Here is an 18,438-nt window from a genome sequence, read left to right on the forward strand (position 1 = left end):
GCTTATAGGAATACAGCATAAGGGATGTGCCACTGGAAAAAATTGACCATTCTGAGAGAATGACAGAGGTCAGGAAGCGTAATGGAAAATCATGGATCAATGCAGTGCAGTCGGACGTAGGGCAAAACCACATATGGAAACAGTATGGCCCAGCAAAGTGACATTGGTAGCGTGTAACTGAGATTTTCCATGGTTTATCGTGGGCTCATGCTCTTCAGAAGAAGGGGAGAAGATGAGAATATCAGCAGGTTAAACATAGTAGAAAGGGAGATGGAACAAGACTGAGTCAATAAAATGTTGCCACGTCTGACATGTAGCACTATTCAAATAAGCCAAACAGCGTAATTATGGCTGTTTTAGGTATATCATCACAGTGCATAGAAATTTGGTGATAAGCCTTTTGGCAGTCAATAATGCTGAAAATCTGTATGCCATGCAGTTGTGCGAAATACTGGATGTGCAGAAACAGATAATTGTCAAGCATTGTCCGAGCATTGAGTAGGCAATAATCGCTGCACATGCAGAAGGAACTGTCTTTTTTAGGCACACGGTGTATAGGCGACGACCAGTTACTGTCCAAAGGATGCACAACACGTGAATCTAAGAGGACTTATATTGTGGCCTTGCTGTGGCAGAGTTTGGTGGTGCCGGGGTGGTGAGTTGTATATCAGAAAGGGGGCTGGAGTAGTAAATTGCCTAAGGAAGATGCCATTAGTAATATCGCCTATGATGGAGGGAGGTGCACATGTAACAGCACTGGATGACAAAGGTAAGATACACAGAACACAATAAGTTCGACTGACATTGACATGCAGAGATTGCAGCGAAGGTGGAGGCAGAGGTGGTTCAGGAACAGGTGAAACCTCGGCGACATCATATGGCTGCCATGTGGCGAGGTCGGTGAACATGTGAATGACACAAGCGAAGTTGGTTGATGTGTCGACAATCAGCTGATGCAGGCTGCTGTTGTCAGCATGGAAGCTAGCGATCTCTTGGATACAGTTGTAAGCTCGGCCAGCATGCTTACGAGATCTTCTGTCAGATGTGAGCACTCAGAAGTAGAACAAATGAGCGTGACACACTGAGAGAAGGTGGATGTGGGTGAGGGGGTGAAGATACCCAATACATGAGAGCCTGACGTAAGATAAAGCAGAACAGCCTGTTGGAGGTCCGGCGAGTGGCCAAAATTTTTGAGGAAGTCGACCACGAGGATGGGGCTTTCAACGTCTGTGACCTGGAAGGTCCAAGAGAATACCAAGTCTAGTGTGAGTTGGAGATGAAGATCCGCTGAGCCATGGACAGAGTTGCTGGCTGTGGGGGAGAACAGTGATGCAGGAAGAAAATTCGAAGGAGTGGACAATGGTAGGATGACACTGGCATCAGTCCTGGTGTCGATGAGGAAGTGGAGAGTGCAGGCAGGATCGAAAATGTAGAGCCTGCCTGCAGGAGGTTTCAGCATATTGGATGACTGAGTAGAGGGGCGGCGCCCTACAGCATTGCCGTGAGTTGTGGGGTCCAAATGGACTCACGTCCAGAGTTTGTGTATAGACACGCTGAACAACAAGACCGTGCGGAGTTGCGGAAACTTACATGGTTCCAACATAATGGATATGCAGAATGCGGCATCTACTACGCATCACCCAGATTGCTTGATGTGCTGCATGCTTGCTTGTCCACAGGAAAAGAGTGGGAGGTGGGTGCTGCTGGTGCAGATAGTGTTGGAAGTTCACAGCCAAGTGGCACTGGAGGTAACTGCTGGGAGTGGGCGCCACATGCAAGACCTCTACTTGTTGGGTGAGGAGGCATCTGGACTAATGCCGGTATTACACTATCAAATTTCTTTGTCCAAAATCTTTGTCCAATATCTTTGCCAAAGATATTTGATAGTGTAATAGGGACTTTGTCAAATGTCGTCCAATATTTGATCAAATCTAGGGCCTCGCTGTATATTTGATCAAAGAAACCGCTTGTCTTCTGTTCACTGCAATGTGACATGTTACCACATGGAGCGCTAGCATCGCTGCAGCGTTCTGTCGTCTGTAGTGTTTTTATAACCATTGCCGGTAAATACAATTGGTGTGTGCTGACAACTACAAAATTAATAGAGATGTCTGAAGCTGATGAGGCGCTTTACAACGTGAGGCACCCTGAATACAAAAATAGATTAGGAAGATTGGAGACCTAATCTGACCTAACCTAAACTAACATAACCCTCTCCTGTAGCAAGGAACCGGAGTGTTATAGTGAGCCTGTCTTCTGAAGATGTAGCAGTTCTTAAGTGAATATTGTGCTTTGTGACATGAGGATACACTTCATTGAGCACATACAGAAATGTATGCTCATCCATTCTTAAGTAATTGATGTACGACTTGACGTCTTCCACTGTAAGCTCACATAACAAGTTTTGTTGAATGCTTTTATCGTGTCGTCGTAAAACCCACGGCTTCACCCAGATTAGATTAGTTTTTCGTTCCATAGATTCATGCTGAGGAGATCCTCGTGGATGTGGAACATGTCGATTTTTTTAAAGCTGAAATAACAATACTAATAGTATGAATAAATACAATACATCATTTGTTTCTATTAAAAATTTCGCTAATGGAGTAGAAGGAGTTGGCCAGTAGTAAGTCTTTCAGGCTCCTTTAAAACTGATCTTTATTTCTAACTAAATTTTTTATGTTTCCTGGCAAATTATTGAAGATGAGTGTTCCTGAGTAGTGGACCCCTTTTTGAACTAAAGTAAGTGCTTTTAAGTCCTTGTGCGGATCATTTTTGTTCCTGGTATTGTATGTATGAACTGAGTTGTTTGTTGGAAAAAGAGATATATTATTTACGACAAATTTCATTAAGAAGTAAATATACCGAGAGGCAGTAGTTAGTATACCCAGTTCTTTGAAGAGGTTTCTGCAGGAGATCCGTGAATTTACTCCAAAAATAATACGTATTACATGCTTTTGGATCTTGAAAACTTTTGTTTGACTTTAAGATTTACCCCAAATTATTATCCCATATGACATTATAGAATGAAAGTATGCAAGCTTTTTCATTTTTATGTTGCCTATGTCTGCTAACACTCGAATTGCAAATACAGATTTGTTAAGGCCTTTCTGCAGTTCTGTGGTGTGCTCCTCCCAACTGAATTTATTATCAAGTTGTAATCCCAGGACTTTTAAGACTGTCAACCTCGTATGTATGGTTCCATTTTTCCACCCACTTCTTTTCCGCATGTGCACACACTGCAATTGGAGTACGTAGAACTGCTGCGGTTAATAACAAGTTATTGTCAGCCATCTTGAACTTTGACGAAAAATTTGATGACAGTGTAATACCCCTTGTAGCGCTACGTCCAAGATCTTTGTCAAATATATTGGACAGAATATTGAATCACATCTTTGATCAAATCTTTGACAAAGAAATTTGATAGTGTAATACCCATGGAGGTAGAATAAGGGGAGATAGCGCTACAGACTTGCGCTGCACGTTGTTTTGAAGCCAGTGGGCGGGGCCTGCCGCCATCTTGGTTCCCCCAAAACATTAGCAGACGAGTGTTTACAATTGCTTCTTGTTCGTTATTTATGTCGTGTACACGTGATATTTGTTTTATATAGTAAATGTTACTCGGTTTTAGTGAACAACACAGCATAAGGAACGCAACTTCAAACGTTTTTCTGGTCTTAAATGCGTATTCGATACAGTAATACGTAAAAATATTACGCTTCTTGCCTCAGTACTGTAATTCCTTTTTGTTTATACACTTAGAATAACCGAGAAGAGACGTATGTGCTATGAAAAGCGTGCTTTTGTAATCCATTTCTATTCACTTTCATTGTGTTTGTGTCGATAATTGATAAAGCCAGAGCTCCAAAAACAATGATTGATAGTTTAGAGGCACCAATTTGTATTCGTTGCATTTTCAAGTCAAATGCAAATTTTAAATGTTCACGTTTGCAAGAAACTTACCTTATTTCCTTTGGTGTCCCATAGATGTATGCAGGGATGATATAAACAAGCCAGCTGTCATGTCAACAAAGTGAAAAATACGTTAAATTACGAAGGAACAGAACTGAATTTAAGATTGTCAGGCCCATTGCAATTTCCACATCTGCTTTCTTTTTAAATTGTACCTACCAAATGACATTCAGTGTGGCAAAGAACAGAAATTTACAGGGTAATACAACAACACAGTGATTAATGTAATGATCTAAGCCTGGACTTCGATAGGGGACTTTGCTTTAACAAATATGTAACCATTTAAGTACTTATAATTTAACCACTGTAACAGGTGTTCCACACATTTTACTGAAGATTTAATTAACTACATGTAGTTACATTAGTTTTATATTAAATTATTGCATTTTAAAACATTAGTCCCCATTTCCAGGATATTTCTTGCCAGGACTTTTCAGTTACTTCAGAATAACCACACAGTGAAAACCAAGTGTAATGCTCACTTCCAGGCAGCTCTTCGCCTTGGATTGATAGGAAATCTAAAGTTAAATCACAGAAATAAAACCATACTGTAAAACTTTACAGTCCATCAGAATTTCAAGTATATATAAGAAAATAGCGCTTAAATAAGTCCACTTACGAATGAAATGTGATTTGTTTAAACTTTAGACTACAATCAGAACGATTAGTACACCCGTAAGCGACGCAGCCGGCATTTTTTTTATCAAAACACTTCACGACTACACGGAATCAAACCACCAGAAGCGAATGTTTTGGGGTAGCTAACATGGCGGACCTTCTCTTGGGTCGGCTTCAAGTTTGTGACGTCATGACAACTCCTCTTATTTTTACCTCCATGGTAATACCGGCCTAAGGCAGGAGGAGTGTTGCCAACCTATGAATCCATGGGGGAGCCGCCAGAGGGAAGGAGCCAGTGATGCTATACAATACGGTGGACTTGTTCAGTAAGACGGAATTTCTTTTCTAAAACAGCAGAGGAGATGTAGTTGAAGATCAGATGGAAATTTGACCAGCCAAAGGATCCACAGTGTAACATCAAATAGCTCCTCAGACTTGGGAGCAGAGGTGGTGCCACAAATGTGATTGCACCACAATTGTGATGGCGCCACAACTGAGATGGGCTCCAATCCTACTTCGGCAGGTGGGCGCAACAGGCGTTCAGTAATGTGAGACCAAGCTGTAGCATACTTATGTTGAAGTGATCGATCAAGCAGCAAGTCACTGATGGGGTCTGGTGAGCGGCTAACCAGGCACATGAAGCATGCATCGTCACATGGAATTCCGTGAATGTCAAACAGATTATCAACTAAGGCGAACAACATTTTGGGATTGTCCTTCTGCAGGCAAGCTAGTTTTGGAAAACATCCGACAGGCACCTGTTGCGCTGCACAGGAAGAGGCGAGTGGCAGTGTTGCGACGGCGATGCCGACGTGGACCCAGGCAATGTGGTATAGGTGGTATGTCTGCATGGGGGAGGGGGGGGGCTGAGAGCTGCTCTTTATTACTATAAATGACATACTCCAACAGAAGCGAGTGCACACAACGGACGTTCATACCAGACTGAGTTTATAATATCATGAACAAAGTAGTTCTTCTCAAAGTCGATAACCTCATGTTCGATGTTGGTGGCCGCCACAAGCCGTTTACAGAGAGCAAATTAACTGGAAGAAATGACGTGATATCTTCTTTCCATTTCATTTAGTGTTCTATCAAAGCAGAATGGGTTATATGAATAAGTAAGAGAACATTCTTCAGGGAAGATTCTCAGAGCAATATAACATTCTCTGAGAAAATTCTCAATTTCGTGTGAATAAAAGTTCTTTGTTTCGAGCAACTCCCCCACCCCCCTTTTTTTTTTTTTTTTTTACTCTTAGAACATTCTCGGGTGAAGTATGATTCTCCGACTCGCTTTATTCATGCGAACCTGATAATGTTCTCCGAAATTTCCAGAATAATTTATATTCTAGTCATCTATCGGAAGTCAAACAGAATATTTGTTGTAGCACCTGTTCGCCAAATTCCCAGACAGAGCCTACAATACCGTAACTGAGTTGGAGCAAGAACTCCATTATTGAATATTAGTGATCTATGTAGACTGGCTATGTGAAACAAGCGCAATGTTACCAATGAAAAGTCAGTTAGTGATAGACATCTATTCGTCAGCATTGATTTCTTTGCGGTGTTACTTGGACGAAATAACACAAATAACAGCATGCTTTAACAGTTGCACTCCATGGGACTGGCTTCTCTGGATACAGGGGGCACTATTAAAAATTCTGGCTGCATTTTGCGTCTATTTAAAGCATAAATTGAAGTTTTAATGATACAGGTTTATCATGGTAATACAATGAAAATAAATAGTTCAAATGTACGTACGCATAGAATAAATAGGGATGTTTTTACAACAAGAAGCAGGTGGTAGGCAATTTTCTCGTTGAAGAAACCATAACGATCTAGGAAAACCACGGGAAACTTAAATCAGGATGCCTGGACAGAACAAACTCATATTCTCCATAATACGAGATCAGTGTCTGAACAAATGCATTGGTTCATTCGGTTGACCATATTGTGCAGTGTTCTTTGATTTTCAGAATCAGCAGAAGATTACTTACAACATGAAAGATAGTTTTCCACTGCGTCACTGAACACGCTATGAACAGCCGCTACTTACTGAAGGATCACAAACAGGATGCTATGCCCCTTGCAGTTTCTTCGTTGTGTTCAGAAGACACTAGAGGCCGTAAACATGCTTCGATGCCCCATATATGTACCCATGATATTATATGTGAAGAATTCTGTATTAATTATTTCGATCCTACGTCACTCTGCACACAACCTCCCGCACTTTAATGTAGGAAAGGTATCGAGTTCGCATGGAATCGGTTGCGGAGCAGCTTTCGATATTTGACCTTCATGTAATAGTTGTGATTTGGTAGAACTGACGAGTGTGGCCGGAGATCTGACAGCGGCTTGTTTGTTGTAACCGACATTTCGTAATTTGTTACTTTCATCGTGAAATTGTTACAATGATCCAGGGACGAGCTCTTCACTTTGTATTCAAAGTTGCAGACAGAACATTGACAGCAAAATTTTATAGAGAAGTGCTGGGAATGAAGGTAATCTTTTGCTATGTAGTTCTCGGTCCGATTCTACGCCGCAATACTGCAGACTATAGCTAATTCCATTTTACCCTAGGTTTTGCGACACGAAGAATTTACTGAAGGTTGCGCAGCTGCATGCAACGGGTAAGTACACTGTTTGGGTTGCGTGTTCAATACGCAAGTTTTTGTGTGCTGTGTGCATCATGCTAGAGATATCGCACAATGATGTGATGTGAAACGTCTCAGTAATCATTAAAAAGAGTAACACAGTGCACCCAGCACCGTTTTTTTACACTAACAACTGTTCACCTAGTGTATATATGGACTTAAGTTTCTTGGAAAGACAGTCAAATATTGAGTCGACGAAAATATATAATTTTCCGTTCTACTGTGAGCTTAAGTCGCGAGTAGGTGCTGTTTTTAGTTGCAGTACTGTTAGTTGTAATTAGGTGGCCATTTGATAATGAGAAGTACAGTGCAGCACTCTGAGAAAAAATATGCAACAGGTTGTTGTTGCTTCATCTCCTTGTACAACTGAACAGTACATTACGCTGAATACCTACATCAGGTTAAGTGAGTCTGATACTGCTTCGGCAAGAAACAACCAGCCACCTTTCAATCTGACTTGGGCGTCGGACTACGCTAAGTATCACTGGGTTGCCACAACTAAGATTTCATATTCACATATGTTGGCTTCACCAACTCTCAACCATATTGTCATCTTTCAACCTAACCTACACCTCAGCCTATGCAAAGATCAAACTGTCACAACGAACATTCCAAAAAGTAATATCGATGCAAAATTAAAATTTTGTCAGTGTTCTTCCTCTCTTCGTCAGCACAGACATGAAACACCATGCCACATGATCAGTGCATTGTAGGACAACGTACAGAGTTCCTGGATTCGGTTCTGAGAGGGGGAAAGGGGAGGGAATGTTTGGTCTTTCTAGGATTTTTGTAATAATATCAACAAAATTTTCATCAGTGCTTAGGAGATTACTTTATAATAACTTTACAATAATTGCAGTTCAGAGAAATTATCAATATTTTAAAAGGTTTCCTACAAAAAATTGATAACTGTTTCTATAGGCCTATAGCTGCTGAGACAATGACACTGGGAAGAAATGAGGCAGAACAACTAAGGGAAGAATTGTACCGGAACATGAGAACAATATCCAGGGAAATCCGACGCAAAAGGGCAAGGTTTGCTGGACATGTAGTCAGGATGAGTATGGACAGAATGACAAAGAGAGTGTGGGAAACAACAGGGAGGACAAGGGGAAAGACAGGAACCAAGTGGGTTGTTGAACTTCGGAAGGACTGGTTGGAATTGAGGATCAAGGTCGAAGGAAAGGAAAATTGAAGGATCAAATATACACCAACAAATATGCCGGAGATCAATGACGGAGAAGAATACAGGAAAAGATTAGATGTCATCAGTGGAGCCGACAGGAGAAACAGAAACTGAATATCTCAGGAGAAGAGTGGGAGAGAAGAAGAGAGAGAATTGAGAGGTTCTGAGAGAAAAGGAAAATGTAGTCCATGAAGGGGCTACCCGTGGCCCTACAGAGGCCGTAACGCAAGAAGAAGAAGAATATAGGCTATTGAATGGATTGAAGAACGACAGTAGCTATAAACTGTCAACTTTGACAGTATGATGTGTGTGTGTGTGTGTGTATTCACGGTTATCAGTACTTCATTTAGCACAGCAACTGTGAAACCAAGTCCACATTGTACATTTGTATGAGCTTGTAAATGGGTGAGCATTGTTTCTTTCAGTTGTTTATGGCAACGTTTGAGAAATTCAGTCTTTCTATTATGTGCTTCAAAGTGCACGGTCTTCTCCTGTCTGTCATCCATTACGAAACTGCTTGTGGTTCACCAGTTCTACCCATGGGCAAGTCAGTCAGACCTACAGATATCAAACATCAACCCTCATGATGCGTTAAAGTAGTGTCTGACATCTCATATGTGCAAAAAAAAATGAGAATAGACAACTGAACAATATTTGTTTTGCATCTGTAATATTACTTGGAATGTACATTGAGGTGCCAGAGTGATCTGTAGCATTGCCCAAGGTCTAAGTTCTATTAAATTGTGGCGGTGTTGCTGTGAGTTGACGGAGCACCTTTAAAGGCTTAAACCTTTGACTCATAAGCAGTGCTGGATTTTCATGTTGGGACCATAAAGACAAGATACGAGAAATTAGGGCTCATACAGATGCATATAGGTAGCTGTTTTTCCCTCCTTCTATTTGCGAGTGGAACAGGAAAGGATATGACTAGTAATGGTACAGGATACCCTCTGCCACACACCTTATGGATGCTTGCGAAGTATGTATGTAGATGTAAATTTATTGTTGGCATTGGGGTGGCATCAGTGAATGGATCCTTTTTCTGGTCAGAATGTTTCCTGTAGCTAGTCAACCCACAAGTTTGGGCACATGAGCAAACGGCTGAAAAGTGTTGTGTGTTTAGCATAATTCATAATTTTCTAAAATTTTTTGCAGTTTTTGTGGTACTTTATTTGCGAATTTATATATGCAAAAATATAAATGCTTATAACAAAATATTTATTGATAGGGTCTCAGTACCCCCTTTCTGGATCTGCACTGGTGTTCAGCTCTAATAGAGCTTCACTGCAGAGGGAAATATTAAACCTACTGATACCACCTGTCTGCTTTGGCCTATGACATCATCAAAGCAGCAGACATAAATCGCCTATTAGAATCCAATATTTATAACATGCATACCATCACAAGACTTATAGTTAGTCTCTCTAGATCACTTTCTTTGACTTTACCAACTCACAACCCAGCTGCCAACTTTCAACGTGACCTAGACATCAGGTCGTGTTAAAGACCAATACATCACCACAACTAAGATTTTGTATTCCGTCATTGCTTTCTGTACTATCAAACTGTCACTTTCAGCCTAGACCTCCATTGGCTACACTGTAAGCTCAGTCTAACACTATAACATACATAAAAAAAATCAAAATAAATATTGTTGATACTCTGAACTCTGTTTCTGTGTATGTGATGTCACAAGCTAAAACACTGTTGTTATGTTTCAGTAGGTTCATCTGAACCCTCTGTAAAGTTATATAGTAACTGCTAATATTAAATTTACTACATGAGTTCTCATAAGAATCTGTATTTTTATAGATAATATCTCATGCTTGGATAATATAAATTTTCTTAAATAATAGTATTTTTTATGCAATCAGGCCATATGACAATCGATGGAGCAAAACAATGGTTGGATATGGCCCTGAAGATACCCATTTTGTTGTGGAACTCACATACAATTACAATGTTCACTCATACGAAAAAGGAAATGACTTCATTGGCATCACTGTGCGATCAAAGGAAGCTATAGAACGTGCCAAAGCAGTTGGTTGGCCACTGGAGCAGGAGAATGGATTACATGTTGCAACAGCGCCTGGAGGTTACAAATTTTTCCTCATCAATGATTCGCAGCCAACTGGTAGAGGTATAAATATTAAATTTTATCAAATACATAATATTTAATTAAGGACCCTTAAGTGCTGTCACAGAAAAAGTATTTGCTTTTATGTGTAGCAAGAGGAACGTGACCCATTACTTTCAGAAATAGCTAACCTAATCGAAAGCGGAACTAAGAGCTACAAGGTAGTAAAGTATTACTGTAAACCATTTCATTAATGACAGTTAGTGATACTTAGCAGCACTGTGAGAAATATAAAATACACAGTTTAGTTAATGGGTAATATAAATTGTGAATCTAGACGAGTTTTGCCAGTATATGCAAAGTAAATGTCAATCATAAATAATTTTCTAATGTTGATGTGGACGTCTAAGGAACTGTAAGAGTTGCTAGGTTTCAGATTGTCAACAGTCACTGAAAGAAGTTATGTAGTTTTCCTTTCTCTTTTGAGCCGTCCCTTTGTTGCTTGGTACTGGCTTGCCATCTGTGCACATGATGTTAATACAGCTGCTTCAGTTTTCTCCAAAGCTCCCGCAACCACTACTACTACAACTACTACTTCCACAACCCTAGACGCAGTGTCTATCTTGCTCGTAGCCACACATACAGCCACAGCTTTACATTTCTTTCCTAGCCATTGCTGCTTTGCACATTCTGCCAATCTCATTGTTTACGCATCTGTATTTTCTTTTAACACAACATTGGAGACCAAGCCTAAGCGTAGATCAGCCGCAGCTTTGTGTTAAAAAGACCATGCCCAAGTATAAGTTTGTCTGTGATTTTCTCGGCCCATGAGTAACCTGTTGCTCAAAGACTGGACTCATTTCATTTTACAAACGTCCTACGACTTAGCACTGGTGCTGCTTTCTGTTGTCAATCATCATCAGCATCATCATTTAAGACTGATTATGCCTTCAGCGTTCAGTCTGGAGCATAGTCCCCTTTATAAAATTCCTCCATGATCCCCTATTCCGTGCTAACATTGGTGCCTCTTCTGATGTTAAGCCTATTACTTCAAAATCATTCTTAAACGAATCCAGGTACCTTCTCCTTGGTCTGCCCCGACTCCTCCTACCCTCTACTGCTGAACCCATGAGTCTCTTGGGTAACCTTGCTTCTCCCATGCGTGTAACATGACCCCACCATCTAAGCCTGTTCGCCCTGACTGCTACATCTATAGAGTTCACTCCCAGTTTTTCTTTGATTTCCTCATTGTGGACACCCTCCTGCCATTGTTCCATCTACTAGTACCTGCAATCATCCTAGTTACTTTCATATCCGTTACCTCAACCTCATTGATAAGGTAACCTGAATCCACCCAGCTTTCACTCCCATACAACAAAGTTGGTCGAAAGATTGAACGGTGCACAGATAACTTAGTCTTGGTACTGACTTCCTTCTTGCAGAAGAGAGTAGATCGTAGCTGAGCACTCAATGCATTAGCTTTGCTACACCTCACTTCCAGTTCTTTCACTATGTTGCCATCCTGTGAGAATATGCATCCTAAGTACTTGAAACTGTCCATCTGTTCTACCTTTGTTCCTCCTATTTGGCACTCAATCCGTTTATATCTCTTTCCCACTGACATTACTTTCGTTTTGGAGATGCTAATCTTCATTCCATAGTCCTTACATTTCTGATCTAGCTCTGAAATATTACTTTGCAAACTTTCAATCGAATCTGCCATCACAACTAAGTCATCCACATATGCAAGATTGCTTATTTTGTGTTCACACACCTTAATCTCACCCAGCCAGTCTATTGTTTTCAACATATGATCCATATATTATATGAACAACAGTGGAGACAGGTTGCAGCCTTGTCTTACCCCTGAAACTCCTCTGAACCATGAACTCAATTTACCGTCAACTCTAACTGCTGCCTGACTATGACCTTTAATTGCTTGCAAAAGTTTGCCTCCTATTCCATAATCTCGTAGAACAGACACTAACTTCCTCCTAGGAACCCGGTAATATGCCTTTTCTAGATCTATAAAGCATAGATACAATTCCCTGTTCCATTCATAACACTTCTCCATTATTTGCCGTAAGCTAAAGATCTGGTCCTGACAACCTCTAAGAGGCCTAAATCCACACTGATTTTCATCCAATTGGTCCTCAACTAATACTCGCACTTTCCTTTCAACAATACCTGAGAAGATTTTACCCACAACGCTGATTAAAGAGATACCTCTGTAGTTGTTACAATCTTTTCTGTTTCCATGTTTAAAGATTGGTGTGATTACTGCTTTTGCCCAGTCTGATGGAACCTGTCCCGACTCCCAGGCCATTTCAGTTATCCTGTGTAGCCATTTAAGACCTGACATTCCACTGTATTTGATGAGTTCCGACTAATTTTCATCCACCCCAGCTGCTTTATTGCACTGCAATCTATTGACCATTTTCACCACTTCCTCAAATGTGATCCTATTTCCATCCTCATTCCTATCCCATTGTACATCGAAATCTGAAACATTACTGATCGTATTTTCACCTACATTGAGCAACTCTTCAAAATATTCCCTCCATCTGCCCAAGGCATCCACAGGATTCACCAGCAGTTTTCCTGACCTGTCCAAAATACTTGTCATTTCCTTCTTACCTCCCTTTCGAAGACTGCTAATTACACTCCAGAATGGTTTTCCAGCAGCTTGACCCAAAGTCTCCAACCTGTTTCCAAAGTCTTCCCAAGATTTCTTCTTGGATGCTGCAATTATCTGTTTGGCTTTGTTTCTTTCTTCAACATAACTTTCTCTGTCTACCTGAGTTCTAGTATGTAGCCATTTTTGATACGCCTTCTTTTTCCTTTTACAGGCTGCCTTGACTGTGTCATTCCACCAAGCTGTTTGCTTCATCCTACCGTTACACACTACTGTTCCAAGACATTCTTTAGCCACTTCTAGTACTGTGTCCCTGTACCTTGTCCATTCCTTTTCCAATGACTGTAATTGACTACATTCAACTAACTGGTACCTTTCTGAGATCATTGTTATGTACTTGTGCTTGATTTCCTTATCCTGAAGTTTCTCCACTCTTATCCTCCTACATATGGACCTGACCTCCTGCACTTTCGGTCTCACAACACCAATTTCGCTGCAGATTAAATAATGATCAGTGTCATCAAAGAATCCCCTGAATACACGTGTGTCCCTCACAGTCTTCCTGAATTCCTGATCTGTTATTATATAGTCAGACAGATCTGGTTCCCCTGCTTTCCCAAGTATACCGGTGAATGTTCTTATGTTTAGAAAAGGAGTTTGTGATTACTAAGCCCATACTGGCACAGAAATCCAAGAGTTGTTTCCCGTTCCTGTTGGCCTCCATATCCTCTCCAAATTTACCCATAACCTTTTCATACCCTTCTGTTCGATTTCCAATCCTGGCATTAAAATCACCCATGAGCAGAACACTGTCCTTGTCCTCTACTCTAACAACTACATCACTGAGTGCATCATAAAAACTATCCATCTTATCTTGATCTGTCCCTTCACAATGCGAATATACTGACACCATCCTAATTTTATTGCTAGACACTGTCAAATCTATCCACATCAGTCGTTCGTTTACAGACCTTATTGCAACTACGCTGGGTTCCATTTCTTTCCTGATGTAAAGCCCTACACCCCATTGTGCTATTCCTGCTTTGACTCCTGACAGGTAGACCTTGTATTCTCCCACTTCCTCTTCTTTCTCACACTTTACCCGAATGTCACTAAAATTTTGAAAGAAGCATTAGCGAAAGTAATAGCTGCTATCATGAATGGCTAAGCCAATATGATCAAATTGACATAATTTCTTGCATGTACTGTTGAGGTTTTGCAGTTTGCTGTAATTTTGCTACAAACAGGTCACATTGTTGAGTGAGCAAGAAATTTTGGAAGCTCTTGAGGAAGAAATTGCTCAGTAACTTGCCTCACACTTCTTTCGTGGATGATTACACTTTCTGTCTTCATCATTTTAAAATTTGTAATCTGTCGAAGAATTAAAGTGCATATGAAAAATAAATCTTCAATCTTGGCCCTTTTTTGGTGTGTGTTGCTGTTGTAGATATGTCAATTACATATGCCAGTAACACTTTAAATGATGGCATAAATATTCTTCTAATCAGCCTGTCTCCAGAATGATAATGAACATGTCATCACAGTTGAAAACTTTTGCCGGACTGGGACTCGAACCTGGATTTCCCATCTGTCACAAACATTTTTCTTATCTTTTAGGCTGCATGGATGGCTCAAACTTTTGTTGTCACATGTTTCCCTCTGTTCCTTTCTTCTTGTCCTCTATCCTTTATCCAACCAATGTTAGGTTGGGATTGGTATGGCATTTCTCCAATTTTGTGGAGAGTGAAATATACTCATATACAGATGATGGGGTACCACTCAAATGCATTTTAAAACTATTGCTGGCTCACCCACAGGGAGGAATCTTTGTACCCCTTCTGTTTGAATCTAGTGCGACCACAGGATCAAATGTGACATCATGTATTCCAAAGTATTTGTTCATTGTGTATCTAAGGTGGGATGTGGGAACCAGCCTGGCATTTACGTAGGTGGATGTGGGAAAACTGCATCCAGGCTGGCTGGCACGTTGCTTCCCGCTGTAAACCGTGATGCAGATTCAGTCCATAAACGGTTCACCTACCAATGTCCCAGACACATGACTATCAATATGGTTGTATCCACCTATGTAAAGACATAATAATTTTATTTGTAGCAGGAAACAATTCGACGCTTTCTGTTGGCACTGGCCGGCTTATGAAAGATGTGATGGACACTATTTGTTTGGACTGGCTCCATCTAGACAATGCAAAACTAAATTGAAAATGTCTACTGAAATACAAGAAATTGTGCCTGATGACTCATAGGAGAGGCACCCTGTACAATCTGTCTGAAAACTTCAGAAGTTTTTATGTCTCTTCCACAATTACAACATGCTTTGCTGATTCTCAAAACTAGTGTTAGCAATGTGTGCAAAATTCTAGTAAGTGGTTTCTCCTTTCACTCATTTGTGACTCCAGTTCATCTTCTCCTACTTTGTTTCCCCTCTCTTTCATTTACTACTATCAGATTATAGACCCTATCACAATTAAATTTTCATCTCCAGTAACATGCTGAATGATTTGTTTTCTCACACCATAATTTTTTTTTTTTCTCCACTATGGAATTAGTAGACACACATACTTGTATTACTGTGGTGCGACATGGTTTTATATGTGTCTTGGCTACATTAATCTTCCAAGAAGTTCTTTTATGTAACTACACATTAAAGGGATCAAATATTCCTTGCTCTGAGCCATAGGGTGATTGTCCTGGTGACAACGTGCGAGATTGGAATGAGAGATTATTTTACCCAAGAAAATACCATCATCATTAAACCATACAGCAGCAGTGTATGTCTTAGGGAAATAGAACCCATGGCAATAAAGTTTGGTTAATGAAGTCAGAATGGTCGATCGGGCAACACTGGTGACTCTACACTACACCTGCATAGCGGCCCATGTTGACAGCTGTCCCCAACGTAGTTCAGTTGAGCACTGTGTGTGTTCTGTGTTAGACCTGTTGGATGAAGTGCTTGTTTAGTGTGTTGGTTCTGAACTGAGAACAGGACAGTGAACGAGCAAAGGATCAAGTTAAAGTTTTGTTTTAAGCTTGGCAAGACACCGAAAGAAACGCATGCAATGCTGGTACATGTTTATGGGGATCAAGCACTGTCCATGAAGTGTGTGCACAAGTGGTTCACCCATTTTCAATGAGGCCGGGAAAGTGTTTCTGACAATCCCTGTAGCAGACAACCAGTGACTGCCGTCAGTGACAAAAACATTGAGGAAATTACGACATTAATCACAAACAACTGTCGATTAACTGTGCACATGATAGCGGATGAACTGCAGGTGAACTGGGAATCCATATGACAGATCCTTACCCAGGAGTTAGGGAAGAGGAAAACATGTTTGTCATCTTGTGCTACATCACTTGACTGATGATCTGAAACAGGCACGTTTAGAGGCTTCACAGGATTTTGTAAAAACGTTAGATGCGACACCCAATTTCTTGAACCGTATTGCCACTGAGGATGAAACATGGCGTCTCTGGTACGACCCTGAAACAAAAAAGCACGGAATGGCGTTCTCTGACATCACCTTGTCGGAAAAATGTCAGAGCCGAAAAATCACACATCAAAATGATTCTCATCACCTTTTTTGATAGTCAAGGCGTTGTCCACAAGGAATTTCTACCTTAGGGAATGACGTTGAACACTGCACAGTACATTGAAATTTTGACCCGTTTCATGCAACCTCTTTGCAGGGTACTACCCCAGTACGCACAACAAGGTTCCTAGGTTTTTGTTCATGACAACGCTCGTCCACACACAGCCAGTATCATCAAATATTTCCTGACAGAAAAGGGGGTGGCACAATTTGAACATCCACCATATTCACCAGATCTCAATCCTCCAGACTTCTTCCTATTCCCTCGACTCAAACTCGATTTGAAAGGAAAGAGATTTGACAATATTCCTGACGTCCAACGAAACATGACGTCTGTTTTGAACACCATCCCAAAGAAAGACTTCGTGCAAAGTTTCCAGGACGTGTATCGCAGAGCTCAGCAGTGCATAGTTATGGGAGGTGACCATTTTGAAGGACAGTAAGGCAACTGTAGTTCATAGTTCATCTTCGTTAATGTTACAGGACTATTCACCGAACTTTATTGTCAGAGACGGTATAACACTTCTGTATAATTCACATAATTTCGTTACTTTAAATTTGAGTTATTAATTTAATTACTGCTTTCTCCCAAAAGGCCAATGAAAAACACCCACTACAATAACTAGATACAACATGAACATCACCCAATATATCATTAAAAATTTTGGGTGAGAAATCGACACCACTAAAAAGGAAAACTGGCAAGAAAACTGTACAGGAAGCAACGAAGCTGCAAAAAAGACACTGGATTGGAAAAGAGGAAAAGAGAAATTTGGTGGAAAGAAGTTTGAGGAATTACTCTGGAAGAGGTCCTCTAGAAAAATTGGACACGAGAAGCAATTCAGGCACTAAAAGAAATAAACATCCAGATTATTCCAATTTTCTCTGCTGCTTTCTGCAGTATTTAAAGTTGATTTTGTGCCTCAGTGATGTCTTCAGCAGTTAGTTGTATGTCATCAGCAATAGTTAGTCTAATTATAGACCTTTGACTTTAGGTCCTAGTGGGAGTTTTGGAACACCTGCTTTTCTCCATTCTCTTACAACTTTTTCAAGGGCACAGTCTGAGAGGATTCAGTTAGTTTCTAAATTACCTCATCACTCGTCTTCAGCTCCAAACAGTCTGTGAACCCACAACTAATTGATAATTATATTCATCTTACATCTTTTGAAGAATTCTGTTTATATCCAAAACCAGAACTCAAAAACCCGGGTTTGTATGAAGTTGTTTTATTATGCCTTTCATATAAGCATGATCTTAATCAGTTAGTACATCTTTTATGAACCAGCTTCAAGCTTACAAAGCAAAAACAAGAGTATATACATCATCATTGAGTTGCAAAATGACTGTGTGGACGATGTGGCCTATTTTACACCATATTTTAGTTCTACATGACAATACTTTGCTGAGTGTATTTATGTGTTTTGACGATGCCATTACGGCTTTATCACATTAGGACATGGTGTAGAACAGATCCGAAGATGGTCATTATAGACTGAAACCGGTCTTCGTCCAAGGACTTTATATTGCAATCAAAGACTGGGATAAAAAAATATTTGACAGTACCTGGATCACTGTTTGTATTCGTGACTGTGTCACAGCTTGTGAAACATTTGTATTTACATTATTACTATTCTGGTCATTGGTATTCCACATCATCATGTTTCATGCAGAAGATTCTTTGCCACCACCAATC

At 40.4% G+C, this 18,438-nt stretch overlaps 1 protein-coding gene across 1 annotated transcript in view; it reads left to right on the plus strand.

The window, feature by feature from the left end:
• Window positions 1–6,887: 6,887 nt before the first annotated feature.
• Window positions 6,888–18,438, plus strand: part of LOC126485077 (glyoxalase domain-containing protein 4) — a 42,564-nt gene continuing 31,013 nt past the window's right edge. Inside the window, exons 1-3 of the mRNA XM_050108685.1 lie at window positions 6,888–7,085; window positions 7,165–7,214; window positions 10,299–10,564. Coding sequence (XP_049964642.1) covers window positions 6,996–7,085; window positions 7,165–7,214; window positions 10,299–10,564 — 406 coding nt within the window. The 5' untranslated portion in view covers window positions 6,888–6,995. The remainder of the gene's footprint in view (window positions 7,086–7,164; window positions 7,215–10,298; window positions 10,565–18,438) is intronic.

Source organism: Schistocerca serialis, chromosome 1, assembly GCF_023864345.2.
Source record: "Schistocerca serialis cubense isolate TAMUIC-IGC-003099 chromosome 1, iqSchSeri2.2, whole genome shotgun sequence".
Classification (NCBI taxonomy): Eukaryota; Metazoa; Arthropoda; class Insecta; order Orthoptera; family Acrididae; genus Schistocerca; species Schistocerca serialis.